At 34.7% G+C, this 27,943-nt stretch overlaps 1 protein-coding gene across 4 annotated transcripts in view; it reads left to right on the top strand.

Moving 5' to 3' along the window:
- Nucleotides 1-27,305, top strand: part of DOP1A (DOP1 leucine zipper like protein A) — a 108,470-nt gene extending 81,165 nt beyond the window's left edge. The window contains exons 19-38 of one of the 4 annotated variants that reach the window (XM_020969888.2): nt 429-2,436; nt 3,514-3,625; nt 3,710-3,892; nt 4,376-4,501; nt 6,218-6,352; nt 12,402-12,457; nt 13,520-13,624; nt 14,317-14,383; nt 14,791-14,935; nt 15,106-15,185; nt 15,833-15,942; nt 16,510-16,659; nt 16,818-16,879; nt 18,086-18,238; nt 19,033-19,169; nt 19,806-19,861; nt 20,622-20,786; nt 21,933-22,062; nt 24,771-24,830; nt 26,650-27,305. In XM_020969888.2, the coding sequence (XP_020825547.1) occupies nt 429-2,436; nt 3,514-3,625; nt 3,710-3,892; nt 4,376-4,501; nt 6,218-6,352; nt 12,402-12,457; nt 13,520-13,624; nt 14,317-14,383; nt 14,791-14,935; nt 15,106-15,185; nt 15,833-15,942; nt 16,510-16,659; nt 16,818-16,879; nt 18,086-18,238; nt 19,033-19,169; nt 19,806-19,861; nt 20,622-20,786; nt 21,933-22,062; nt 24,771-24,830; nt 26,650-26,955 (4,346 nt within the window). In that variant the 3' untranslated portion in view covers nt 26,956-27,305. Of the gene's footprint in view, nt 1-428; nt 2,437-3,513; nt 3,626-3,709; nt 3,893-4,375; nt 4,502-6,217; nt 6,353-12,401; nt 12,458-13,519; nt 13,625-14,316; nt 14,384-14,790; nt 14,936-15,105; nt 15,186-15,832; nt 15,943-16,509; nt 16,660-16,817; nt 16,880-18,085; nt 18,239-19,032; nt 19,170-19,805; nt 19,862-20,621; nt 20,787-21,932; nt 22,063-24,770; nt 24,831-26,649 lie in introns of those variants that run through there. The other 3 variants (XM_078155268.1, XR_013486996.1, XM_078155269.1) reach the window with 3 other exon arrangements.
- The last annotated feature ends 638 nt before the right edge of the window (nt 27,306-27,943 follow it).

Here is a 27,943-nt window from a genome sequence, read left to right as displayed (position 1 = left end):
ACTTGGTAATGCCATGATCATTCTTATTATGTGATAACTATGTATTATGACTTGAATGATCTTTTGTAAATGATATGTAGTGTCATACACGCATTATATGTACATTCTATAGGACCTAATACAGACATCTCAAATTTGGAAAGAATAGAAAATCATTGTGACCAAAATCTGATCTTTCTGTCCACTTAAATTTTCATTCCATGCACATTATGTTATATATACATATTTTTTTGTGTGTGTCTTTTACTTATGTAAGTATATATGATGCAAATAAAATAAATATAATTAATTAGGAAGGACCTAAACAGTTTAATAATTAAGTCATTTCCTTGTGAAGTCTCACAGATGATGACAGTCAGTAATCTCAAGGAAAAATACTGTTTTGCAAAACATTCTAATATGTCTTGTGTTTTTTTCTTCTTTTAAAGCATTTTCCCATATGCCTGCAAACCAAGTACAGCTCATTACCACTAAAGGAAGCAGTGAGAAACAGCTTGTGATGGATGAAATGGAGAGCTTTAGTCTTACAGTCAATCCATTAAGTGACAGACTTTCTCTTTTAAGTACTAGTAGTGAGACAATTCCAATGGTCATATCCGATTTTGACCTTCCAGATCAACAGATAGAAATACTTCAAAGTTCAGATTCAGGTTGTTCCCAGTCTTCTGGTGGGGACAACTTGAGCTATGATGTGGAAGCTGAAAGTATGAATGTTCCAGATAATTCTCAGAGCCCAAAAGAAGATTCAGCAGATGATGTCGTGCAGCAGGTAGTTTTTGACCTCATATGTAAAGTTGTAAGTGGCCTTGAAGAGGAATCTGAATCAGTTAAACATCAGCCACAGACCGATGATATGACACCTAAATTCAATTCATTAGATCCCTGTGAGGAGGTGATTAAGAATGAAGATCAAGTCATCCAGCATAGCCAGAGCAGTTTGCTTAGCAATGAAAGTTGTCAGTTTTTATCTCTGTCTGCTGAGGCTGGGCTGGAAGGCTCTTCTAATGGAATCTCCAGAAATAGCTCCTCACCTTGTATTTCTGTAACACACCAGACGCTTCATGAACCTTATAGCAGTTCAGCAGAAGCGAAGTCTAGACAACGAAGTCATAGTAGTATTCAATTTAGCTTCAAAGAAAAACTTCCAGACAAAGTCTCAGAAAAGGAAACAATTGTCAAGGAGTCAGGAAAGCAGCCTGGAGCAAAACCCAAAGTTAAACTTGCCAGAAAGAAGGATGATGACAAGAAAAAAGCTCAAAATGAAAAGCTTAAGCAAACCAGTGTATTCTTTAGTGATGGTCTGGACTTAGAAAACTGGTATAGCTGTGGAGAAGGTGAAATTTCTGAAATTGAGAGTGATATGGGGTCTCCAGGAACACGAAAATCTCCCAACTTCAACATTCACCCATTATATCAGCATGTATTACTGTATCTGCAATTATATGATTCCTCAAGAACACTGTATGCGTTTTCTGCTATCAAAGCTATCTTGAAAACTAATCCTATTGCTTTTGTAAATGCCATCTCCACCACCAGTGTCAATAATGTATATACTCCCCAGCTCTCTTTGCTTCAGAATCTTTTGGCCAGACATCGAATTTCTGTTATGGGTAAAGACTTTTATAGTCACATTCCTGTGGACTCTAACCATAACTTTCGGAGCTCCATGTACATAGAAATTCTTATTTCTCTTTGCTTGTATTATATGCGTAGCCATTATCCAACTCATGTCAAGGTCACACCACAAGACTTAATAGGCAATCGCAATATGCAGATGATGAGCATTGAAATTTTAACACTTCTCTTTACTGAGCTAGCCAAGGTTATAGAAAGCTCAGCAAAGGGCTTCCCTAGCTTTATTTCTGATATGTTGTCCAAGTGCAAGGTTCAGAAGGTGATTCTTCACTGTTTGTTATCATCTATCTTCAGTGCACAAAAATGGCATAGCGAAAAGATGTCAGGTAAAAACATTGTAGCCACTGAGGAAGGTTTCTCCGAGGATACCCTTATTAACTTCTCAGAGGATGAATTGGACAATGGCAGCACTCTACAGTCTCAACTCTTAAAGGTGCTTCAGAGGCTGATTGTTTTAGAGCATCATGTAATGACTGTTTCCGAGGAGAATGAAACAGGTTTTGAATTCGTGGTAACTGACTTAGAACACATCAACCCACACCAGCCAATGACTTCTCTTCAGTATCTGCATGCCCAGCCAATCACATGTCAAGGCATGTTCCTATGTGCAGTGATAAGAGCTTTACATCAACACTGTGCATGTAAGATGCATCCTCAGTGGATCGGTTTAATCACGTCTACTCTGCCTTATATGGGAAAAATTCTACAGAGAGTAGTTGTTTCTGTGACGCTCCAGCTTTGCAGGAATTTGGATAACCTAATTCTGCAGTACAAATATGAAACAGGACTATCTGACAGTAGGCAAGTGATGGTGTTTTTTATTTTTATTGTGTTTTAATGACTCTTATGTTAAAAGAAATGTTTGAATTTCTAAAAAGCCAGTCACAGGTTATACTGCCCACCAAATTGGAGTGCATCAGAAGACAGTGAATATGTCATTTCTGTAGAAAAGCTGAAGTAGTCAATTTTGAGAGTTTGATGGCATAAAGAATACTATATTTGTATGAATATAGTCTGTATTTCTAGCCCTCTCAGTCTGGCTTGTACAAATCACTTATTAGAAGTAGAAAAGTTAGAATGGAAGATGAGACCTTGGGAATTAAAGAGAACCTTGTTATATTTGAGTAGTTTTTGAAACTAGGAAAAGTGTCTCTACTGAATTTGCCATCAATGACTTAAAAAAATATACTGTCTTTTAATGCAATAGATTGTAATGAAGATGACGTAAAAAGGTCAGGAAGAGGAGAATAATGGTAAAATCAAATGAGATCAGTACTGATAAAAATGAATATTGCTTTAAGTTGGAAGAAATATTTTTTTAAATCCTTTGATAATTTTTAATACAGCAACTTCTTATAATTATTTTCAATGTGAACATATATTTTTTCTTCCAAAGATTTAGGAGGTTCGTGTGTCTCTCCCCCTCCCCCTAAGATATATTAGAGATGTAATCTATGTTCAGACAAATACAGCATTTCTATTAGAACTTTTCTCTCAGTACCCAGTCATTTGTATGAATGATGTTCCATTTTGTAAATATGGTAAAGTCAGAAGATAAATGTTTTTCCTTTTCTTACCTTTTATAGGCTTATCAAGGGTTTGATTATGCATTTGACTTGTGTTTCATTCTCCTGGGCATTTATTTGATGCTCAGACTACTCTGATTTCTGTGAAATTAGCCAAAAATGGAGCTAGCTTATTCCAGCTAGCTCCATAAAAAATGCATAGGAAACCTGACCAAACCATTTAATGTCTTCTCTGTCACTCATTTGTTGGAAAATTACTATATGTAATTGAGTAGATAATAAATGTGTGTATATCTTATTAATATATTGCCTTAATAGATCTCTTTAATCAAATGAACATATTGTATTTTAGACCTCTTTGGATGGCATCAGTTATTCCACCGGATATGATCCTTACTCTTCTAGAAGGCATTACAACCATCATTCACTACTGTTTGTTGGATCCATCCACACAGTATCATCAGGTAAGATGTGTTCGTCAGATATCATCAACACTCCACGTATCAAGTTTAGCCAGGTATTCATGTTTCTTTCTTTCTTTCTCCTAGCTCTTGGTAAACGTTGACCAGAAGCACCTGTTTGAGGCACGAAGTGGGATTCTCTCCATCCTTCACATGATCATGTCCTCCGTCACACTACTTTGGAGCATCCTGTATCAGGCTGACTCTTCAGAAAAAGCAACTATTGCTGCAGCTGCATCTGTTACCACTATTAATCTTGGTTCCACAAAGGTTAGGAAATGCTAAAGTTGTCATTTCTTAATTTTTCTCTTCTCCATTCCAGTTCCTAAGCTAGAGCTCTTATATAATGTATGTAGAAGAAGTAGAAAGGTACGTGGAGGCCCAGGGGTGAGGGGAGAGGGGCGAATCTTGGGCATTTCATCCTGATAATGACCTCTGATTCAATTTTGAGGAACACTAGGTAAACTACAATTTTCAGAAATTCCATTGAGCAGAGTATCTGCTAATTGAAAAGTACTTTCTTTAAAAATGTGAAACACTGAAATCCCTTTTAAAAGACTTTGATAGATGACATTTTTCTCTCAGCTTCCAGGTATCTCATTGCATGTAATACTATTTTGGTTCTTAGTTAGCTTATACTATACTTCTGTTTTTTATTATCAGTTATTTTATGACCTTCAGTACACATAAAATTGAGTTATATTATCTCATTTTACATAAATTCTTACTTGTCATTTGCTTGAACTTTTTCAGAATTTGAGGCAGCAGATTCTTGAACTATTGGGCCCAATCTCAATGAATCATGGGGTGCATTTCATGGCTGCCATTGCATTTGTATGGAATGAAAGAAGACAAAACAAAACTACTTCCAGGACAAAGGTAACATTTAACTCCTTTTTGCCTTGAATTAGTTTATTCCTATAGCAAGTACACATATTGAGCTTCTGCTCTGTACTTAGCTTTCTACTAGGTGCTATATGAGTAACTCAAATCATTTGTTACATATTTTTGAAACAATTTTTCACCTTAGTATCTATTAAAATAGTTTCAGATTTAAAATCTGTAGTTTACTTAGGACATGAAAAGGAAGCTTTTCTCATTTGAGAGGTAGAAGACCACAGGTGGAAAGTGTTACACACCTGACAGATGTGATTACTGTGACTGTTTTGCTTAAATTGGGTTTCAAAGGAGGTAGAATTATTGGAAAGTGATAGTGGTGTAAAAGTAAATGAAACAGAAAAGGAGCAAATTGAGAGAAACACTTTGTTTTAAGAGGCAAAGTCAAGTATAATATGTAATGTGTAAATATATTTGTCTTTGTTAGGAATGCAGGTAAATCCTGAATGTAGTCTCATCCTGATCAACGTTATTCTGCATTAATGTTATTGCTTCTCACATGTTGCAGAGTTCTACTCTCATTTCATTCATTGATCACCTGAGATGTCAATTGTACCAATCATAGTAACTGCTTCCTATACAATTGCTTTGTCTAACATCATTTTTCAACTAAAACAGATACCAAGTTTAGGTAGGGTACAGCTACATACTAAAGTACAAGAGTCTTTCCTTTTTTTAAAAAATTCTGGAGTAATTAAGTGTTAAAGAAAACAATAATAATAGGAATCTTGGGACATAGATTTATTTTATTAAGCTGATTGTTTGAATATAATTTTAATATGTCAGGTATAACTGGCCTCTGCATTATTATGGAAACTATTTTGCTTTTGAGTTTAAGCAGTGCACTGAATTGCATGATGTATAGAAAAGAAGCATTACAAAGTCTTCCATTCTCTTTCCCAGAACCAGGTTTCTTTATTTTTTTCCCCTCTTTTTATTGAAGTATCTCAAGAGCCTATCATAGCTAGCCCAGTTGTTTTGAATATAGCACATATATTGATTAAGTAGGAGTGCTAAATTATTTAAGATCATATATCCAAGCATGTGATTTATTGTTTTCTACTGATTTCACATGTAACGTAGGCTGACTCTTATTTTTTAAAAAATGAAGAACCAATTGATAATACCTTTTTCTATTCATGATGGCATATTTCTAAATCTGATGAGAAATGTAATAGAACTTGGATTAGACAGTATTCAATTTGTGACAACAAACATCTATGAAACATCTGCTGCATATCAGGTACCATCCTAGACGCTGGAAATACAAAAATTCAAACAAAACAAAACTGTTCTTACCCCTCAGTTTGCTTACATATTGCTAGGAGGTTGCACCTGTATGCACGTAAGTGTAGTATGAGAAAAATTGGAAGAGTTTTCTGACTGGGAGAAATTGGAAGTAGGGAAGCCAGTTGAGAGTTGTTGTAGTTGTACAAGTGAGACGTGATCCAGAAATTAGGACTTTTGCAAGGAGGCAGAGGGGGTAAAGAAGCAAATAAGGAACTAGATAGTCCTGGCTTGCATTGGTAAGGTGGGACTGATTCAACAGTTATGCATTAGGCAACCCTTGTACTGTGTGGAGAGCATTGAAATATTGTGTGGGGAAGGATCTCTGCTCTCAGACAGTTCTTAGGCTAGTAATAATTTTGTCATTTCTTTTAGTGGTGATGTGTCATGTTATGCTTTTTTTTTTCTCAGGTCATTCCTGCAGCCAGTGAAGAACAGCTTTTGCTGGTTGAACTGGTTCGCTCAATTAGTGTCATGAGAACTGAAACTGTTATCCAAACAGTAAAGGAAGTTTTGAAGCAGCCACCAGCCATTGTCAAGGACAAGGTATGAAAAGAGATGTTTTGTGTTTTCACTTCTCTTTTGTAAATACTGTAGAACAGTGATCTCCAGAGGGGGTCTGGCTAACCTCAAGGAGTATGTGGTCAATTTAAGAGAAGGAAAGTGGGTTGCATCCCACCCTCTCCATGATAACCATTCATGGGGCTTATCTTCAGTACTCTCCCACTCTCACTGTTACCTTTGCTGTAAAAGCTCCTAATTGTTCTCCCTGCCTCAAGTTTCTCCTTTCTTCAATATATCCTTCATATAACGGCTCCCCATTGACTCTAGGATCAAGTATCATTTCATCTTTTTCTTATTTCCCCTTAGATTGTGAACTCCTTGTGGGCAAAGACTGACTTTTGCCTCTTTTTGTACCTGCAACATTTAACCCAGTGCTTGGCATAGAGTAGACACTTAATAAATACTTATCAAACGACTGATTTTTATTTTTATATGTTTTATAATGTACATGATCAATACAGTAGTACATATATATATATAATTTGTTGATGCATAACTTTATACATAATGGAGGTGATGCTTAAAAATTTGTCATTGATAGAGATATACAGTCAAAAAAACTTGGCGACCACTGCTATAGGCAGTTAAGGCTTCTGTGCTCAACAGTATTTTCCTGTAATTACTGATGATATAATTAAAAGAATACTGGTCTTGGAGTCAGAAAGAAAAATTCACTTAAACAACTGTGTTGAGTCATCTATGATATGTGAGGCACTGTGGTGGGCACTTAGAGTTACAAGATCAAAAACAACATAGTCTTTATGCTCAAGGAACTTGCAATCCTAATAAGTGTGGACAGAGGGTACTATGTGATGGGGCAAAGGATAGACAATGCCCTACCCTTCTTTACATACTCTGTGGCTCAGCCAAACTGGCTTTGCTGCTCCTTGCACTTGAAACTCAATCTCCTGTCTTAACTGACACCAAACCTTACATGAGGGTAAACAAATGAAACTTATCAAATTAACAAGTCGTCAGTCTACATTAAGTCTCTCCAGACCAATGGAAAATCAGCTGCACACCTGAAGAAATGAGGACAGTGAGTTTAGGAAATATAATTTCTGTTTCTCCTCAATCTTTTTCTTAAGAAAACAAGCTATGAACTTATATAAAACTCTTAAATATTTTTGAGTCAAATAGATACTAGTATTCTCTTAGCAACATCAGGGAGCACTTAACAAGAATAGCTGTGGCTAAAAGAGAAGAAGTTGCCCATGTTAGGAGAAAGGGAGGGGTTTTTTTTATTATTGATTATTGATCATCTCCAGAGCTAAAATTTTTTTTAGTGCCTCAGAAGTTACTTTCATATCTTTCTGTGCCCTTTTTAATTAACTTATATTATGTGTTATCTCTAATTTATATAAAGTCATTCTGCCAGCTGGCTTGAAATTTAAATAGGCAAATTTGATAACATAGTTTTAACATGAGTTAAATTGAAGTTAAATATAGTTAAACTGAATTGACCAAGAATATTCAACCTGTTTCTGTTTGAAATAAATCTTTTGGAAGCTTTTTGGAGTGGATATATATATATAAATATAAATTATAAATCAGTGATCTCTAAGGGGAGTTAAGGAGGATCAAGAAGAAAGGATGATAAAAAACAGTTGTGGAAATATTTTTCTCATTAAATTTGGTTTTAATGTTTTCTGACATGCTAGAAGGAGACTATAAAGAGGATATTAGAGTAAATAATATATAATTAAATGCCAAAATGGAATGCCTGAAAATTAAAGAAATTAATAGAATTTGAAAACTACAAAAACAATGAATTAGTAAATAATTCTAAGGAGTACTGGAAAAAATCAATAAAATAGATAAAATATTAGTTAATTTGATTAAAAAGAAGAGGAAAAGCAAATTAGCAGGTTAGCAGAATCATAAATGAAATGAAAAAAAAATCAGAGCAAAGGAGGTTACTATTAGGAGCTATTTTTCCCATTATATCCAAACAAAATCTATGGTTTGGATGAATTAAATATTTACCAAAAATATAGAACACTCAACTTAGCAGATCAAGAAATAGAGAATTTAAACAACTCAATTTCGGAAGAAATTTAATGTCATAAATGAACATCTAAAAAAAAATTTCTAGGGCCAGATGAATTCACAAGTGAATTTCATCAAACATTCACAGAATAATTCTAATGTCACATACAATGTTGGCAAAAAAATAGCAAGAACAGGGATCCTACCAAATTTCATCTGTAATACAGATGGCTTGATACATAAATCTTAGAGAATCAAAACTGAAAAACTATGGACCAATATCCCTAATGAATATAATGTAAAAAAAATTAAATAATGTATTACCAAAGACACTAAAAACAACAACATATCACAGATTATACACTATGACCAAATTTTCCAAGAAATGAATAGTTGGTTTAATATTAGGAAAATTCCAATCTTTAACCATATTAATAACAAAGCCAATAAAAATCATGTAATTGTATCAATAGGTGCAGGAAAAGCTTATGACAAAATACAACACCCATTTCTATGAAAAATACTAGTAAAGAGAGGAATAAATAGGCCATATTTAAAATTTTATACACACACACATATGTATACATATACATATGTATACATATACATATATATATACATATACATATATACATATATATATATACATATATATGTATATAAAAACCAAGAGTTACCATTATTTAAAATGAAGATAAACTGAAACCCTCTCTAATAAATTACAGGGTAAAACAAGACTGTCCATTGTTACCACTTATATTTCACATACTAGCTAAAAGGCTGGATATAGCCACAAAACAAGAAAAAGAAATTGAGAGAATAACTGTGGTGAAGAAGAAACAAAATTATCACTTTTTGCAGATGATATGATGATGTACTTAAAACCCTATGGCATTGTTTTAAATTAAATTAATTGAAAATTAAATTATTTGAAAACTAAAAATTAAAAAAACTAATTGAGACAATTAATTTCGGCTAACTTGAAATATATAAAGTAAATTCACACAAATCATCATTTCTATGGAATGACAATAAACACAGCAGGAAGATAGAGAAATTCTGTTTAAAATTACTAGAAAATGTATAAAATAGTAGGAAGTCTACCTTCTAAGATAGATATAACGGCTATAATAACAATAATAATAGCTAACATTAGTGCTAACTATATCAAGCACTGTGCTATAATTATTATGTCATGTAATGCTCAAAACAACCCTGAGAGGTAGGTGCCATTATTATTCCCATTTTACAGATGAGGAAACTGAGGCAAACAGGGTTAAATGACTTGTCCAGGTCACACAGCTAATGAGTGTCTCAGGTCAGATTTGAATTCAGAAAGTAAGTCTTCCTGACTCCAGGTCCAGTGCTCTATCTGCTGTGCCACCTAGTGGCCCTCAAAAAAAAATGACAATACAACCGAAATCTGTTTACTTATTCAATATCATACCCATCAAACTAGCAAAGGAATACATCATGGAACTAGAAAATATAATGACCCAATTCATATGGAGGGGGGAAAGTCAAGAACCTCAAGAAAAGTAGTGAAAATAAATGGGAATGAAAAGGACATAGCAGTGCCAGATCTCAGACCACACTTAAAAAGCAGTGATTTTTAAAATAATTTCATATTGGTTCAAAAAGAGAGAGATTTCATACTTAAGCAAATATATCTACTACCCTAGTATTAGATAAACACAGAGACCCCCAACTATAGGTATATGAACTTGACAAAAATTGCTGGGAAACTAAGAGACCATTATGGGAGAAATTCAATTTAGACCCAACACCTCACACCTTATATCAAGATTAGTTCCAAATGGATGTGACCTATGTATAAAAAATCACATCATAAACAAATTAGAGAAACAAGGTAAAAGTTACCCATCAGATAGACCAAAGAATACAAAGGATTACAGAAGAGAAAATAGATAATTTTGATTACATAAAATTTAAAGGTTTTTCCATTAACAAATCTAATGAAGCTATTATTCAGAAAAGCAGCCTGAGAAAAAATCTTTGCGGCAAATTTTTCTGGTAATGGGCAGTTCTTAAGGGGTGAAACTCAGGCTATCTATAGCCATTTGAAAAAATGCTCCAAACCATGACTAATTAGAGAAATGCAAGTTAAAGCAATTTGTTTTTCCACTAGGCAGTGGGGTTAAGTGACTTGCCCAGGGTCACACAGCTAGTAAGTCTTATGTGTCTGAGGTCACATTTGAACTCAGATCCTCCTGAATCCAGGGCCGATGCTCTATCCACTGTGCCACCTAGCTGCCCCAAGTTAAAGCAATTTTGAGGTTCCACCTCATACCTATCAGAGTGGCAAAGATGACACAGAAGGGAAATTGGTAAATGTTGGAGGGGATCTTGGAAAGCAGTGACTTTGGTGCACTGTTGGTGAACCTATGAATTAGTGTAACCATTCTGGAAAACAATTTGGAATTATACACAAAAGATTACTAAATAGTATATGCCCCTTGACCCAGTTATACTACTGCCAGGCCGGCACCCAAAAGAGATTAAAGAAAGAAAAAGTTATTTTATGTATAAAAATATTTATAGCAACTCTCTTTTGTGGTGGCAAAAAAAAGAAACCCTGGAAATTAAAAGGTTACCCATCATTTGAGGAATGTCTCTGAATAAGTTGTATTATATGAATATAAGGGATTACCATTATGCTGTAATAAAAAAATGACAGGTGATTTTGAAAAGATATGGAAAGACTTATGTACTAATGCAAAGTCAAGTGAACAGAACCAGAAGAAGAGTTCATGTTATAACATCAGTATTGTAAAAATGAACCATTTTAAGGATTTTTGTAAACTGATGGAGAATAAAATGATCAGAAGCAGGAAAACAGTTTTTACAATAATAGCAATACTGTAAAAAACAAACAACTTTGAAAGCTGTAAGAATTATTACTGGTACAGTTACCCATCATGATTCCAGAGGACTGATGCTGAAACATGATATGACAGAGAGGTGATGGATTTAAAGCACAGAACAAGACACATATGTGTTCGTATTCAGCCATTGAAGGAATTTATTTTGCTTAACTATCCATATTTGTTACAGGAATATTTTTTCTTTCTTTTTAACTATTTTGCTTTGTAAAACTGGGCAGCTAAGTGGCACAGTAGAGCCCTATGCCAGAAGTGAAAAGGATTTGAGTTCAAATGTAGTCTCAGACACTTATTAACTGTGTGACCCTGGGCAAATCACTTAAACCCTCTTTACCTCAATTTCCTCATTCTGTAAAATAGGAGTAATAATAGCATGGACCTCTTAAAGTTGTTGTGAGGATCAAATGAGATAATAATTTTAGAGTGTTTAGCACAATGCCTGGCACAGAGTAGCTCTTTCAGTTCTTGTCATCCTTTACTACTTTTCTTTAATGGATTTCATCATTATTTTAGGAACTGAGGACTGTCCCAAGCTTTATTAAGAGACAAGCAGACTCTGGACCTCAGATTACTCATTGGGGGGAAATTATGTTAATTACCTACTTCTCAGGGTACAGAGAAGCAAAGATGTAGAGCTAAATGAGATCTTAGAGATTATCTAGCCTAATCTCATTTTATAGATAAAGAAACAGGCCCAGAGAAATTTAAATGAGTGCTCAGGCTCACAGAGATGGTGAATATTAGGCCCAGGATGTGAACCAAATGAAAATAAAACACACTCTTTGCTGCTTGGCACTAACCAAGCCTTGTTGCATGACTTAAAGTACTTTAGAAATGTGAGTTGTCATAATTCTTTTAGAATGAAAACTTCTTTCAAACACCATCTATGTCATGTCCATCTTCCTGTATATAGCCAGCACTTAGTACTATAGATGTTTATTATATGTTTGTTGGAATGAGAGGAAAAGCTAGAAACCAAAAAGGAAATGTAATAAAACATTTAAATAAAATAAAACAAATGAGAAAAATAGTTCACTGATTATTTTTCTTAAAACTGAAGATAGTGTGATAAGTGCTACAGTTTGCTAATGAAAAAGCAAAGGCAGTGTCTTTGTAAAACAGATTTCTTCTGTTTTCAGAAACATCTGTCTTTGGAAGTCTGCATGCTGCAGTTTTTTTATGCTTATATTCAAAGGTAAGACAATTATTTTTTTCTTACTGTTTACCAGTAGAGAAACAATAAGAGAAGGGGAGTTCTGAATAGTTGTTATTCAATGCTTACTATGTCCTCTTCTGCTGATGTTAAGTTACTCATAACTTCCATAATCAAGTCCAGTTACACAGAGAGATTGAATTGGGTTATAAGATAGAGGACTTTGGGAAAGCTGGAATTGTAGTAAAAATGAGAGACCTGAATCACTACTGAAGTACTACAACATTATGTTACAATGTAGGGACTAGTGGACAGATAGCATACTGGAAAGAAATATTTTAATTCATTTTCTTTAACTGATCTATCTAGATTGTAGTAATCCCAGCTTTGTTCTTCTGATGATGAAGAAAGGCCCATGACTTATACATGCTTATGAAATACTCCCAAGATCGTTACTCCACTACAACAAGGCTTCCTAACTATCCCTTGTTATTTTTTACAGTTTCTTATAAAGCATGCTAACTGTCTAAACCGTAAAGTTAGGTGGTTTATTTTAATAGATGGCAATATAGACTAAACGCTACTTAAGATCTGAACTTATAGTAAGAAGGTAGGTTTAAGGTAAAGCTTAAACAAAGATAATCTTAATTTCTTTGCAGGTGAGAGAAGGGTGTTCTGGATAGACAGTCAACCTTCCCTATGCTGATGTGGAGATTCATAGGTGAAGAAGCTAATATAAGAGGGAAATGGAGAGACTAGAGTAAGAAATAGGTGAATGCGATGGAGAGTGACTAAATTGATACATATATATATGTATATATAATGTGGGTTTACTTTGGGAGTTCAGATGACTAGTAGAATTTATTATTCTGAGTTCTATAGCAGGATATTCTAAAACTCATGAAAATTTTCAGATCAGGTATTTCAAATTTCCTTTCTATTATAATACAGATTTTATTGTTTTTGAGAGTTCTGAATTGGATCCATGTCTAGAAAAAAATCGGGATTTTTCAGCAGAAGTAGTGAACAAACATGTCACATAAATAATAGGAACAAGATTAAAGTTAGGTGTGACTTTATTTGTACACTGTACTTGTTTTATAGGATTCCAGTACCCAGTTTAGTGGATAGCTGGACATCATTGCTGATTCTTCTGAAAGATTCCATACAGCTGAGTCTCCCAGCTCCGGGGCAGTTTCTCATACTTGGGTAAGCAGTTTTACTGAAAAAATTTTCTCTTAATAAAGATGATTTATGTACTCACATCCATATTATTGAATGGTAGATTTGGGGACTATTATATATTCCCTTTTCTTGTCATGGAGTACTTTATGGGTACTTGGTGGGGGTAGGGGCACAATAATTAGAAGTTAAATTAAGCAAACTGGTGTCTCCTGGAATGTGCTAGATGGGCAGCTGACTTGGCAAAAGTCTTAGACCTTTGTGTCCTTGTTGAACAATGACAATGAAGAAAGCCTAGCCTTACTCTGGGGGAGCTTGCTCCCCACCCTATATCTCCCAAGCCATTGCTTGTAACAAAGAATAAAAAAGAGAAAAAAAGGTTATACCTGATTAAATGCTCTATAGAACTAAACAAAACTAACCACATCAAACAGTGTGACTGAATGCTTTGCTGTATACCCAGAGTCCCTTGTCTCTGAAAAGAAATGAACTGAGATACATTTTCCTTCTCTTCTTTGAGGCCAGGCTTGTGGTTGATCATTATTACACAACTTCTGTTTCAAGTTTTTTCTTTTGATTTATGTTGTTGTACGTGTATGTGTTGTTTTCTTGATCTTGATTACTTTACTTTGCATCAGTTTATATACATCTGGGGAATTCAGTTTTGTCTACTTTTTCTTTTAAATAATATATTCTTTTTCTATTTGGCATATTTTTAGAGTTCTGAATGAATTCATTATGAAAAACCCTAATTTGGAAAACAAAAAAGACCAAAGAGACCTTCAGGTAAAGCTTTAGGTCTGAATGGACCTTTTAAAAAAATGTTTTTAAATCACTTCTAGTAAATGCAGTTGAATTAAAAAGTAAAAGGGAAAGAAGCCTGAATGTAGAGTTGGGAGACCTGCTCCTTATTACCTGTTACTACCTGTGGGACCTTGGGCAAATCATTTAATTTCTCCAGTCCTTAGTTTTCTCAGCTGTCAATCTATGGTACTATGCTCATATGTCAAAGTCTCCTTTTAACTCTCAAATGCTATAGAAACCAAAGGTATATGCTATGAATATATGATGCTGAGGCCTATAATTAAACCAGTTTTTTACATCACAAATCTGTACACAAGGAAACTTGTGTAATTGGATGTCTTTTAATTGTCTTTTTTCTAAGTTTATTTCTGTTTCATTTATTTCTTTAGGATGTTACTCATAAAATAGTAGATGCAATTGGTGCAATTGCTGGCTCTTCTTTGGAACAGACTACATGGTTACGTCGAAATTTAGAGGTTAAAGCTTCCCCCAAAATTATGGTGGATGGCACCAATCTGGAATCTGACGTGGAAGGTATTACACTGAAACAGTTTAGCTTAAATTTGGAGTCACGTTAATCTAATATTTTTTAAGAATTCAATAGGCAGTCTAAGAACTATGATAGCTTTGCTTCCGTGGTTATCCTTGTGACTTTTGTTTTGAGTGAATATATTATTATTATACCTGCCTTTTGTTTTATTTAGATATGTTGTCACCTGCTATGGAAACATCAAATATAACTCCTTCTGTGTATAGTGTTCATGCGCTGACATTACTTTCTGAGGTAATTGTTCTGTAGTGCATTTAATCATGTATGACTTTTAAGGGGCTGTCTGTTAGCGCTGATGATAAATAGGGCTGCTGTTACTGAATGTCTTCCTTTTAAAAACCATTTTGCACTTTTTTCAATAAATAGGATTATCTGGTTTAAGTAGATTTTAAAGTTATAATTTTCAGTTAGCTTCTTAAGTATTAGCTTTACTTTATTAAACCATGTTCATTGTACTCTTTAGTAAATAAAAATATTTTAAAGGATAGTATTTACAAGTTTATAAGAGAAGCTGTGGCATGACCCTAGTTAAAAAAAAAAAAAAGCTTATTGTCTGAGCCTGAGTTTATGTTCCTACTTACTGGTTTGTGATCATTTAACATCTCTAAGTCTCTGCTTCCCGGTATTTAAATTAGGGGTGTTGTCTTCCACCTTTTCACAAGATATTGATGAGTGAAAAGCAAAATAATAGAAGTTAAAGTTCTTCTCTCCTTTGGGAGGGAGGGAAGAGTAGGTAGGAGTGCCATTTAACTAATGAACTCTAAGTTATTGGTAGGGATTCTCAAGAATTCTAGGTTTCTTATAACCCTAAAGTTATTACTGTTTGACACTACTTGTTTCAGCTCATGAAATCACACTTTTCTGATTCTTATGGTTTGTAGGTTCTGGCTCATCTTCTGGATATGGTATTCTACAGTGATGAGAAAGAAAGAGTCATTCCATTACTTGTAAATATTATGCATTATGTTGTACCCTACCTCCGAAATCACAGGTACTGTTACTCTTTAAATATATGGCATAAATATTTTAAAATTTCTTTTAAGAAAATGGAAACAAGTTATTCCTTTATGGCCACTTTTGCTTTGTTCATTAAAATATGGACATTGATTCTATTCATATTTTTATTATATAAAACAGCTAGGTGGCACAGTGGGATAGAGTTCTGGGCCTGGAGTCATGAAAACCTGAGTTGAAATCCAGCTTCAGACACTTACTAGCATTGTGACCCTGGACAAATCACTTAACCTCTGCCTCAGTTCCCTCAACTATAAAATGGGGATAATAACAGCACCTGCCTACCAGGGTTGTTGTGAGGTTTAAAAGTGCTCAGCACAGTTCCTGGCAAGTAGTAGGCACTTAATATGTGCTTATTCTCTTCTTTCTTTACCCTTTATCATGAACTGTGATTGTAACAACCAGATTCGGTCATTCTTTTGCATCGGAATGTTTTTCATTTCTTTGCAAAATTTTCCTAAATAGTTGTGACTCTAATTGTAATTAAACACAGTAATTAAACTACAACTTGCGTGTTAAATTGATTTTTTTTTTCCCCTTTAAGTGCCCATAATGCACCCAGTTATCGGGCCTGTGTTCAGCTTCTTAGCAGTCTTAGTGGGTATCAGTATACACGGAGAGCATGGAAAAAAGAAGCATTTGATCTTTTTATGGATTCCAGTTTCTTCCAAATGGATGCCTCTTGTGTTAATCAGTAAGTCATGACCTTCCTTTTACTAACCATTCTGGGCTTTACCTAGTCCAGACGTTTTGGCTTCTAAATTAAGTCAGTCCAAATCCAACAATTCAGAAGTTTCAATGAAACCCCTGTATTTTCTTACTTATATATGTTATAACCCTTGTCTCTTTTAGTTGGAGAGCAATTATGGACAACTTGATGACACATGATAAAACAACATTTAGAGATTTAATGAGTGAGTATCATAGACTGACAGAATAGAGTAGCATTCTTCCGGCATGTGCTTAATTGTCATTGTTCACTCCTCAGTTCTGGAAACCGCTAAATTGAATGATGTAAAGATTATCCAGTAGTCGGTCTACATGGGTACAGACCAAAATTCCTACAGAGCACAACAACCTTTGGCCTAAAGCACTTCACTCATTCTCTTTGCCAGTAAAAAAAGTGAAGCTATAATAATAACCAGCATTTACATGGCACTTTAAAGATTTGCAAAGCAATTTACATATATTTTTCCATTTAATCCTCACAACAGTCCTACATATTGATGCTATTACTATCATCACTCCAGTTTTACAAAGGAAACTGAGGTCAAGAGATTAAGTGACTTGTCTAGGGACACATAGCTGGTATCTACGGCAGAATTTGAACTGAAGTCTTTGTAACTCCAAGTCCAGTACTCTCTCCTCTATACTATCTTAAAACAATTACCATTTGCTGTTTTGAAGAGGTATGAGGGAGTGTTGAGTCAAGTGGGCTTTGAATAAGCCTCTAATATTTATTAGCTGTGGGACTATGAACCAGTCTTTTAACTTCTCAGTCTCAATTTCTTCGCCTGTACAAGGGGGATAATAACTATAGTGCCTACTTCATAAAGAATGTAGTTATTCTTAAATAAGATCATTTATGTAAAGTGCTTTGAAAAATTTTTAAAGCTATGTGAGTGTTATTAGTTATTAAATGTTTTTATTGTTATTTTTCACTGGGAACAACTAGTAAAAAGATCTCTAGACTAGGAATCAAGAGAATCTTGGACTAGTCCCAAGCTCTCCCCATCTGCAAAGTGAGAGTTGTAATCCCTACCCTACAGACCTCATGCGGTTGTTGAGAGTCCAACAAGAGAATGTATGTTGGGAGCCTTTGGAAAGCATTGCAAAATCCAAAGTGTTGCTAGTAGTGTTGATTCATTTTATTTTCTGTTTCCCCCTGCTGACAACTCATTTTCCATTCTTTAGTTGCCATTCCTACTTTTATCTGTGTGCATCCTAACTAAGCCTTTGGACTACTTATTTTTTTTTTGTAGATCTTTGCCTATTTGTTGTCTCCCCTGAACTCTGTGTCTTCTTCCTGCACATCGTTGCTACATCTTATATTGTTAGGTAATCTAGAACATCTTTGTTTCCGTTTGGTTTAATGTGCTTATGCTTGTTTTCTTTTTCAGCACGAGTAGCTGTGGCTCAAAGCAGCTCACTCAATCTCTTTGCCAACAAGGATGTGGAGCTAGAACAGAGAGCCATGCTCTTAAAAAGATTAGCATTTGCAATTTTTAGCAGTGAAATAGACCAGTATCAGAAATACCTTCCAGATATACAAGGTAATTGGTGGAAAACCATTATTTCTCTCCTGCTTTTTATAATTTATTATTCCTTACAGAAAAATTTTCCCAGGTTATAAGTCTGTGTGAAATCAGTTTATCACATACAAGAAAAAAAACAATTGCTCTGGTGAAACTGAAGTCAGCAGATTTGGGGAGCATACTGGGAGGGAAATAGAGTTACGTAAAGGATATGTTTATTTACTATTAAGGTTTCATTGAAATTTGGTGATGAGATCCAAATTTTTGCTATAGGAGATCTTAGTGTTTTTGAGGTTTATGATTGGCACACTTATACAGAGAGGAGAAAAATGCATTAATGTTTGAAGCTCTGCAGAATTTGGAAGTCCTATCTGCAAAGCTATTCTCATCAAATAAATATTTGTTGGGCTCCCCAGTCTTCTAGGAAATATCAGCTTTGTATCCTCTTTATCACTCCACATCAGCTCATGTATAGAGGCTGCATGTTGGAATTTATACTTCACATATTCCTGACTCACAAGAAAAATCCCCCTCAGCTTTTGAGCTGCTTATGCAGAAAAGATGTTTGTTACCTGCCTTAGGACTAAACATGGGTACCAGGATGAGTGAAATCTCCATGGAGAAGGTAGTCTTCCTCCCAGGTCATGGTTTTCTCCTCTTATTTCAGCAAAAGCCACAGACATGCATAACCTTTTTTGTCATTTGATAAATAAAGCCCTTAATAGTAATTGGCTGGATTATATGGGGGAGGAGTGATAATGAACAGAATCATTCAGCAGTAAGAGATCCTTTGTTTTGCTTTTCTCTTCCAGAAAGATTGGTAGAGAGTCTCCGTTTGCCCCAGGTGCCCACTCTTCACTCTCAAGTTTTCCTGTTTTTCAGAGTGTTGCTTTTACGAATGTCTCCCCAGCACCTTACCTCACTCTGGCCAACTATGATCACAGAACTAGTAAGTAAAGTTTTGAAAGTTACATGCCTGAAAGAACCAGCTATAGTCACATAATTATGCTTTCACCTTTAGGAAGAGACTTCCAGCATAGACTTGAACTCCAGTCATACCAATTACTGTTGTTTAGAGTCGAATTGAACTATATCAAATTCCCTTTCTTCATAAAGAGTTTAATACTTAAGCTGAATGCATAGCCAGTGTTTTCTGGTCACCTTTTATACCTAAGTCTGTCTAATTTTTCTGTAGTCTCATCTGAAACAATATAGGTCTTGTCTCTATTTCAAAATTTTTATTTCCTTGCCATTTCCCCCTAAAAGTAGGTTTTCTTTCCTCATGACTGATGATTTTCCACGTTAGTTTCTTTGTTCATTTACTTTCCCCCAGTGACATCTGCAGAAAGGCCACTTTCATCGTCTTTAACACTTCCCAATCTAGTTTCACCAGCATCTATTTGTGCTTCCAAACTCAAAAATACTTGCAATTTCTTGCATGCAAAAAATAAAATATTAGTTGAGAAGAATTGGAAAGTATCCTAAACATTAGGAAATGTTTGCCCTAAAGCATAATGATTGTATGGTAATAGGATGTGATGCCCACCTAAGTGAAAACATTTTCACCTGATTGTTTGGTCTTCAGGTGCAGGTATTTTTACTGATGGAACAGGAACTCAGCGCTGATGAAGATATTTCAAAGTAGGTGTGGTTGCTTTCATTTTAGTAACAAACTGAGATAGCACATATGGCCTTTGATTTGACAAGGCCAGAACTCTCCTTGCCTTTTAATAAAAACAGTTATATAAATACTTGTTCCAGTAGTGCTCCAGCAATTGGTCATATGTGAATATAGATCTCCCTAACTTTTATGACCAACTAAGCTAATCACAATTCATGCCATGGAGCATTTAAGTATATGAACATAGGTTTAAATAGCATGTGACTCTGTTTTATTACAATTCATCATTACTAATTACTATGCCATTAATTCAGTCATGTCCTTAGAAACATCACTATATGATAAAAATATATCAACAGGTTTAGTCCCCTCTCCCAGCATTAGATTTATAAAGTGTTACATTATAGTAATTAATATCACACTTGTTGCCCAAGAAAGCTATATTTAGCAAGCTAGAATAAGGATTCTCATGTTTTCTTGGCTTTACAATTTATACAAGACATTTTGCTTGTGTGAGTATAGCAGTTTATGAGGTATACATTCTTAGGATTTAACAAAACTTTTTAGTTGAGCACAGCAATATTCACTTGGCCATGACTGTTCATGGTCGGTGAAGCCAGTGAAATAACAGTAGCTGGACACTATAACTATTTTATTGGCATTACTGCATGATATGAATAAAGAAGTACTTTTTCTATTCTTTTAAACAAAATACAAATGGGAGATTTTTCCAAGAACCAGTTATGATACAGCTAATGACTGTCATCTTCCCTGACTTAGAACTTCAGGACCATCTGTAGCTGGTCTGGAGACCACATACACAGGAGGCAATGGTTTTTCAACTTCATACAACAGCCAGCGATGGTTAAACCTTTACCTCTCTGCTTGCAAATTTTTGGATTTGGCTTTAGCATTGCCGTCTGAAAATCTTCCTCAGTTTCAGATGTAAGTAAAAGCAGAATGAACTGTTTGCTTTTTTTCTCCTGAAATTTTCTCAGACTTTCTGAAAAGTACTTTATATATAAGTTGAAATCTTGATCGCAGAAGCTCATTTTCATTGACATGTAAAAAGTTGTCATCTCCTTGCTTCCAAAAAAAGTTCTGTCTTTCCCCTTTTCCCCAGTAGAATATAAGCCCCTTCTGAACAAGAAATGTTTTACTTGTCTTTTTGTATCCCCAATGCCTAGGGCAGAGAGTAGGCATTTAATGAATGTTTGTTGCTATTGAAAGGTTAGTGTGATTATATTAAGGTGAGCAGATTGAAAAATAAACTCCCCTATATACTGTCTTGCACATAATAAGGGGCAAAAGATGTGTTGGTTAGTAATTACTGTTTTTTAAAAGAATATAAATTCTTCAAAAATAGCTTATAAATTAAGAAGATAATGTATATTTGATTACCTGAAACTCATGGAACATATAACTATAATAGAGCGCTGTATTTCCATATGATAAACTTTGCTCTCCAGACCAAAGGTTTGTTTGAAACTAATGCACTCTTTTACCATGTAGATGTTAGAGTAATTAACAGATAAAATCATTTATATTTATACATAAAACACTTCATATATTTCCTAATCGTTTTTGGGAACTTTTTGCCAAGGAGTCAGAGAGCTTACTACATGTCTTTGAACAGTTCTAAATCTGGGGTCTATTAACTTGGGTTTTGTTTTGTTTTTTAAATTTTAAATATTTTGATAACTATTTCAGTATAACTGGTTTTCTTTGTAATCCTATGTATTTTATGCATTTAGAAACGTTATTCTGAAAAGGAGCCCATATGCTTTACCAGACAAGTCCATAACACAAAAAACATTAAGAACCCATTAGATGAATTTGGGGCAGGGAGAGGATACGCTGTAGTACAAAGAGTACTGAATTTGGAGTCAGGATACATGGGTTTTAATCCTAGCTCTATTATTTACTTGCATTATAACTACAGGCAAATGATTTAATCTTACTGAGTATTCCCAGTCTGTAAAATGGGGTTAATAATAGCACATAGCTCTTGTGAGGCAATACTTTGTAAGCCTTGAAGTTATAAATAAATGAATTGTTATGTTAATTTTTCTATTCTTCTTATGTGAATAGGTATCGTTGGGCCTTCATTCCAGAAGCCTCAGATGATTCTGGTTTGGAAGTTAGAAGACAGGGTACACATCAACGGGAATTTAAACCTTATGTAGTACGACTAGCAAAACTCCTCCGGAAAAGGGTGAAGGTAACTTTTTTTGTTATAGTTTTTGTTTCTATAACTTTACATAACTTGTGATATTTTATTGGACCATATGTGAGTTAGAACCTAAGAATGCCTCTTTAAATGGAAAAAAAATGTATAGGTATACATTCAAAAATAGTATACATCATAAATTGTTCTTAGGTATTATACAAGTGAGATTAAGGGATTCAGGAAGAGGGAGAAAGTATGGGCTCTATTCAGACCAAAAGCAATTAACAGCTTTATTTAATAGATTTTTAGGAGAAACTGAGTATCTTATCAAGTATGTTTATTCCCCAAGTCAGGCAACATCGATAGAGTACAAAACTATCTTTTGTATGTGTAAACCTAGCCCAGATTTACTAATGAAAAGTCAGGGGAAGGAGTTTTGGTCTTTTAATTAATTAATAAACAGTGTTATTGTGGTAGAATTTGCCTACCAGATTATAAACACCTTTTAATATGCTGTAGGCTATCACTAGAGACAATCTTGGTTATTATTTTTTGCCATATCTAAAAAAACAAATAGTGAGCTAAAATGATAAATAAGGTTAGGGTTGACTTTTCCTACTTTAAAAATTATGCAAATCATTTTAAAACAAATTGAGTAAAGCCAGCTAAAGTTTGTAGTAAGCAAACTGGATTCATCTTCATAAAATAGCAAAATAATTATTTGTTTGAATTCTCACACACACATACACACACACAGAGTTTGATTAATAGCTGGAGGGTACAATAATCGCATCTGTTGTTTCATTCTTAACATGTAAATAGATCAAGGACAGGGAACTTTAAAAATAATGAAATATAAACTCTATAATATTTCACCAATATTATTGAATTCAAAGTAATACTAGTTGAGGTTCTGGGATAAATTTTAAGAAAAAAGAGTGGCAAAATGAGATGGGCATAGGGAGAGGAAAGAATTATGTCGAAGGAAAAGATACATCCATTAAAGTTTGCATTAAAAAAATAACTAAATGTATAAACAGAAAAGGGGTTTTCAAAAGCAGAAACATTAACTTGATGGCAGCTGTATAATGGTGAAGTTACCTCAGAGAGGTACCTTGAAGAGCTTTTAATAAAGATAGACTTTGCTGAATATACCCTTATCATTTTATGCATTTTTAAAAATTATCCATCCAAAAGTGAAAATATATTGGAAAACTCAAGTATATTAGTTTATAGAAGGACCAAAAAGTATGCATTCTAAAGAAATGGCCAGGGAACATATTAAGCCAGTGTCTTTTGTTTAGAAATTATAGAAGGGAACTAGATTCAAAGTACATTCTGGGATAGGGGTGAAGAGTGGGGAGTAGATTTGGGTACTGAAAAGGTTCTCTCAGAAACAGGTGTCATAAAATTTATGAGATTTTTTTTCAACAACATGAGATTATTAATGTGGGAAAGATATGCTAGAATTTTTATTTTAGTTAAATGTTTTGAACCTTCCTGTTTGCCAAAATAGTTCAGTTATACTTAAAGCCAAATCATACCTGAAATAAATGGTGATTGAAATGACAGAGGTAATAATGCTGGTCAGCAAGTATTCTGCCTAAGACCCAAAATGTATTTTGTAACCATGTACACTTGAAGAATTTCAGACAAAAAAAACAGGAGGGGCGAGGTAATGTAATGGATAGGAGCTGGCCTCAAGAACCAGGACTTGATGTCAAACTGACCTGGGTTTCTGGTTCCACATGCGGCACATACTGGCTGTGCCCTTGGGTGGGCACTTCAACCTTTTAGTACACCAGGCAACTGTCTAAAACTCCAAGTTGCAGAGCATTACTGATCTGCACTGGGGAAGGAGTTTCCTCAGCAGAGAGCTCCTAACACCAATGAAATCACAGGTCTGGATTTTTTTAAAATGGGGGCAGGGATGACTCCAAGAATGTATAATACTGTAAAGAGAGAGATTTTTTTTTCCCCCCTAAATATATAACTTGTCCCTTGGCTCACCTGAGTAATTTTGTTTTGTCAAATTCCATAAATTGATTTTGGCCAATAAAATATAATTCTTGGCTCAAAAGCCAAAAGACAGTGAAATAAAATGTTTATCAGTGTGTCCTGTAAATCTACTGTCATTTTTGAATGTTAAAAAAAGTGTTCTCTTAATCCCCAAATTCTTTCATAAATTGTGAGAAATTCTGTACTATTATGAATTCGAGTTTACAGCATATGATGATTAGAAAATTTCTAGACTTCTGGAGCCCCATATTCAGGCAGCAGCTCCAAACTACATTTTACCATATGAAAATGGAAGAATGGTTGCTAAAAAAACATAAAGCACCATTTACAAATGTAAATTGTTCTTTCCCCAGCACAGTGTGAGGACCAAAGGTTGAAGAGTTTGAGTTTGAGAAGGGTGAGATCATTCTGATGTCCTTTTAGGAAATTTTAATTGCTAAGAGAATTCCTTTACTTGTGATAACACATATCTAGAAATGTAAGTAGATTTTTCTTGCCAATAAGTTATCAGTGTGATACATTTGGCACTCAGGCACACTTTACATTATCTCTTGCAATTAATTAGATTGTACTTAAGGGATGACTTGCTAGCCTGTTGCCCAAAACATATCTAAGGAAGAAAATTGTTTTGGTGGAAAGAATCTTCTCATCTCATCTAGATTACAAACTACAAGGTCTTCATGGCCATACATACTTTGAATTGGAACAAAGGCTGTGAGTTTTCCTCTTTCCTTCCGCAGGACAAGGAGGAGAACTTTAAGACAGTGATTTTGGAGGGATTGGAGATGGCCAAGCATCAGGTGAGGGTGGCTCTTTGATGCTTGTGATATGGCAGCAAAAGCTGCCACATCAGGACCAGATACTCACAGCCATACCCAGGTCTGGATTTCAACAAGTGCAAGAGAGGTAAACAGGGAGGAAGGTTTTCTTCAGAGACTTAAGTATAGGCTATTTTGATGAAGGCAAAGGGAGATGGGCCTTAAGTTCGTCTCCATTTGTATGGGTAACTGAGGAAACTTGAGTAAGAGTAGATTCTTTTTGAATAATCATTCAAGTCAACTTTTTTTTAAAACTATTAAGGAGACATTAAAAACATTAGTTACGCACATGGGTGTATCAGAATTCCTGATACTGTGCACCTTACGCTTATTATTTGATGTCGTTCGGTTCAGGGACAAAGGTTCAACAATAGTAATAGTACTCATATTTGAACATTAGTATTCACTGATTGATTTGAAAGACAGCATCTCTTAGAACAAAGGTTAATTTTTATGAGAGAGATTGCTCTTTGTATTGTTTGTCTAAATAGTTTGCATTCTTAAAGATTTTATGGCTTCACTGAAGAAACGTTGAGGTTGCCAATTTGCCTATAATCAAAGAACCAGCAACTATGTGATTCTGACCATTGCCACGTTGACTATTCATCTTCTGTTCTAATCTAAAGTGCACAATAACCTTAACACCCATCTCAGACCTCCTGATTGTCATTACACAATACTTTTTTAAACAATGCAAAAGAATAGCGAAGCTGTTTTGTGTATCTTCTTCATTAGAAAAGTTGTGGTATTAAGGCATTCCTTATGGGCAAAAGGTAGAAAGCATCCCAGTAACATCTGATCTAGAAAATTAAAATATCGTGCCTGTCTTTAGGAATAGAAGCATAGGACAGTTTCCCTCCCTAGGTCTCAGCTGGTAGCTGGCAACCCTTTTTCCTTCTCCTTTATTTCATTGTTTGTCTTGTCATACCTGTAACTCAGATTGTTTAAATTCAAGCATTTTTTGGTTCTCTGTCTCCTCACTGATCTCTACAGCATTAAGGCTCTTCTCATTCTTTGTTCATACCGTCTTTTGAGTTTTGAAGTAATCTCCAAGGTCAATTTCCTGCTTGAAAGTTTAGTAGAATCTTAAGGTCTCATGTGTAAACAGGTCAAAGGTTTCTGCTCTCTCAGTTTTGTTTGGGTTGGCCACATGGACTCTGGTATAAACAGTTTTTTTTCTCTTCATTAAACAGTATCTCTACTCTGGATCGTTTCCATCTCTTGGGTGAAAAGGGAATTAATTTTTTTTCAAAATCAGAATGACTGGTTCCTCAGTCTTCGCTTTTAGTGGCTAAATTGGGATATGAACTACAGGTATAAATCCCTTTGTTAAACTGTGAGGTTCCATAAAGCTCTGGATTTTGAATGTGCACCAAGCACAAGCTATTAATAACTGACTTGAGGTTTCTAGAAAGTAACCCCAACTGATGGCATCTTCAGTGAGAACAAGTGTTAGAGAAACCTAATATTCCAAGTTACTAGAAAATGCATTTTCTAACAGCATCAAGGAAGAAGGCTTTTGCAAATATAATATGGGGAAAGTAGGGGATTATGATCCTGGCTTTGAATGCCAAGATCATAATTTGAAATTTTATTTGATATCTGAGAACCTGCTAAAAATTTTAAGTATAGAACAGCAACTGACAGAAGTAATAAGGCCTGGAATTAGAATAGCTGTAGTAGTGGAAAGGAGACTGCATTTGAGAGATAGTGCTAAGCTAGGATCGATAGAATTTGGCAACTGCTTGGGGATGTGGTATATTTCATCTGTTAGATGACAATACCCTTTTTGTTTCTACAGAAAAACCCAGAGGAAGACAACTCAGGGAGAACATTAGGTTGGGAACCAGGACATTTGTTACTAACCATCTACACTGTGCGTAATATTGAGCAGCTCCTGCCTTTCTTCAATGTGCTCAGCCAAGTCTTCAATAGCAAAGTCACAAGCAGATGTGTGGGACACTCAGGGAGCCCTGTCCTCTACCCAAACTCCTTCCCTAATAAGGACATTAAAGTGGAGAACAACAAAATGTTTTCCAGCAAAGCCAGGCAAAAAATTGAAGAAATGATAGAGAAAGATTTTCTGGAAGGGGTGATAAAAACTTGATTCACTGGAAATGGTACTATTCAACTTAAATGTACTGTTTAAAAGAAATCTTTCTGCGTTGTATAGTTTTTCTTTTGTATGTATGTAACAACACAACACACTTCAGGTTGTATTTAATTTAAAAATTTGTATATAAGAGCAAATGTTCTGAATGTGGCCTGAATCACGTTTAAACATTGTCAGCTCATATTGATAATGGTGCCAGAGAAATATATATAAGAGATAGATATATATGTGTGCATACACACACACACACACACACACACACACACACACACAAAGTCTACTTGTTTTACTGTCTTGAGTTATGTCTTAATTCTGTAAAATACAAGTTGCACATTTTTTTCCTATTTGTTTCAAGGTTTTTTTTTAATCTAAAATGACTTGAACCATTTGTTTCCTTAACTCCATGTGGTCTTTTCTATTAAAAAGTTCAACCTAGGAGGAGAGCCTGAGTTTATCTCCTTAGCTCTTCAGTTAAGTGCGAAGGGTTCAGGGTGAGCCTGACAGTAACCTTGCTAATATCCGAACTTAAATATTACCATCATAATAATTTCTCAGTTGGTGTCCATACCAATTTCTAAGCTACCTTAGTTTTAAATCTTAGGCAGCACTACTATGTGGGTAAGTATTAAGACACAATTTGCTAATAATCAATAACATGTTATTTCTCTACTAAACACATTTAGAATTTTATACTGCAGGTAACCGGCTGAACCTTTTTTCAAAGAAATGATCACTTGCAAGAGAAACACTGTACTTTAACCTTGTCTCTAATACTGTCTTTCTTGGTTTCCTTCTTTCATTTTTGGAAGGTTACAGAATAGAATTTTTCAAGATAATCCCTACCATAGCCTTTAGAGAAAGTGGATTCAATTTATACAAAAATCTAAGACAGATATTCATTAGATCTCCACACAATCCAAAGGCAAAACAAAGAGAAAAGCTATCTCAAGTACCTTCTCCCAATATAGTAAACCATCCAACT

Source organism: Phascolarctos cinereus, unplaced genomic scaffold, assembly GCF_003287225.1.
Source record: "Phascolarctos cinereus isolate Bilbo 61053 unplaced genomic scaffold, phaCin_HiC Scaffold_5;HRSCAF=322, whole genome shotgun sequence".
Taxonomy (NCBI): Eukaryota; Metazoa; Chordata; class Mammalia; order Diprotodontia; family Phascolarctidae; genus Phascolarctos; species Phascolarctos cinereus.
The sequence above is the reverse complement of the archived record's forward strand: the minus strand, read 5'-3'. Positions and strand labels throughout refer to the sequence as shown.